The following is a 1,823-nucleotide window of genomic DNA, read 5'->3' on the forward strand; positions in this document are numbered from 1 at the left end:
CTCGCCTACTTTGTTTGACCTTTTGCCCAACGAGCTTGTGTGGCACCTGGCAACAGAGTCAGGTGGTTTTGGCGTGGTGGCACGCCTTGCGACGACCTGCAGACGCATAGCCGCAGCTTGCGCAGACGACCGCCTGTGGCGCTGTTTGTATGCGCGGCATTTTGGGCTACCAACCAGCCTGGGCCACATCACCGCGGGCAAAGATTGGCGCTGGCTCTGCCAGGTGCACGCGCGTCCACCTATCGTCGCCTCCACCGCCGACTATGGAGCGCCGTGGAATTATTGGGGTGAAACACGCGACGGCATCGCTCACGGCTACGGCGTTGCCGAGCGCGAGAACTCCATGCCGGTCGTCAATGACAGCGGAGCCGATATGCCAGCGTGTGATGTTGGTGGATGTGCCCCGCTGGCCAGGCCCGTGCCTTCCGTGGTGACTAAGGAGGCCCACGAGGGCAACTGGGTCGACGGCAAGCCGCATGGTCGCGGTGCGTGGACGTGCAGCGACGGCAGTTCGTACGTCGGCTCGTTCAAGGCCAATCTGTTTGACGGCATTGGGATGTACGTCTATCCTGACGGCTCGATGTATCATGGCTGCTGGATCGACAACAAACGCCATGGTGTCGGCGTCGGTGTGAGCAAGTCCACGGGACATGGGCACCTACTCGGGACAGTGGACCGATGACAAGCGGAACGGGATCGGCACGCGCATTCTGCCCAACGGTGTCTGTTACTCGGGCAAGTGGCACGATAACCAGCCGCACGGTCTCGGCGCGCTCACTCCCGCTGGCGAGCCAGACGATGCCCGCAGCTGGCGTTATGAGGGTGAATGGATGTACGGCAACATGCACGGACAGGGTTCATGGGCGTGCGACGGCTGCACATATATTGGGTCTTTTGTAAGGGACCAGTTTCACGGCGTCGGCACCTACACACAGTCTGACGGCATGCGCTACGAAGGGGAGTGGATATGCGGCAACATGCACGGGCAAGGTTCGTGGACGTGGGACGGCAACACGTACGTCGGAGCTTTCAAAGACGACGAGTTTCACGGCGTCGGTATCTACACGCAGCTCGATGGCATGCGCTACGAAGGCGAATGGAAACAAGATGCCCGACACGGCCACGGGATTGAATCCTACATAAACAAAAGCCGCTACAAGGGCGAATGGCGTGACAACATGCGAAACGGAGTGGGTACGTTCATGTGGGTTGACGGCAGCCACTACCGAGGCGAGTGGAAATACAACAATCGACATGGCCGCGGAATCGAATCGTGTGTAAGCGGCCGCCGCTACGATGGGGAATGGCAACACGATGCGGCACACGGAGTGGGTATGGTCACGTGGGTGGACAATAGCCGCTACACGGGCGAATGGCAGAACGACAAACGGCACGGCCGCGGCAGCAAAATATATCCAGACGGCAGCCGCTACGAGGGCGAATGGCAGGCTGACCTGCCTCACGGAGTGGGTACGCTCACATGGGCGGACGGCAGCCGCTACACAGGCGAATGGCGCGACGACTTGCCCCACAGCGTAGGCACCTACATCGACCCCATCGGTGTCACAATCCTGTGCTCTTGGTACGACGGCCGACAACACGGCAGCGGAACCATCACGTATGGAGACGGCTCTCAGTGCGAGGCGGCATGGTGCAAAGGCCGGCAAACCGCTGCTGTAGTAGTTGCGCACGCTTCACCGGGTGCCGCCGAATGCGTTTGCGACTGCCAAGCATGCGCGACCAAGCGCAAACTCTCTTTGTGAGACAGATGTTGTCGTCCGCGTGCACACGCACCGTGCAGCCGGAGCTACTGTTTGCTGCAA

The 1,823-nt window shown here is 60.6% G+C and overlaps 1 protein-coding gene across 1 annotated transcript; it reads left to right on the plus strand.

The window, feature by feature from the left end:
* Positions 1 to 650: 650 nt before the first annotated feature.
* Positions 651 to 1,680, plus strand: ACA1_303620 (MORN motifcontaining protein; the record flags this gene model as incomplete). The annotated part of the gene is given in 2 exon segments (XM_004338077.1): positions 651 to 1,618; positions 1,638 to 1,680. The coding sequence occupies 2 exon segments, from the start codon at positions 651 to 653 to the stop codon at positions 1,678 to 1,680; spliced, it is 1,011 nt and encodes a 336-aa protein (XP_004338125.1).
* Positions 1,681 to 1,823: the final 143 nt, after the last annotated feature.

Source organism: Acanthamoeba castellanii (assembly GCF_000313135.1).
Source record: "Acanthamoeba castellanii str. Neff unplaced genomic scaffold scf7180000083389, whole genome shotgun sequence".
Lineage (NCBI taxonomy): Eukaryota > Discosea > Longamoebia > Acanthamoebidae > Acanthamoeba > Acanthamoeba castellanii.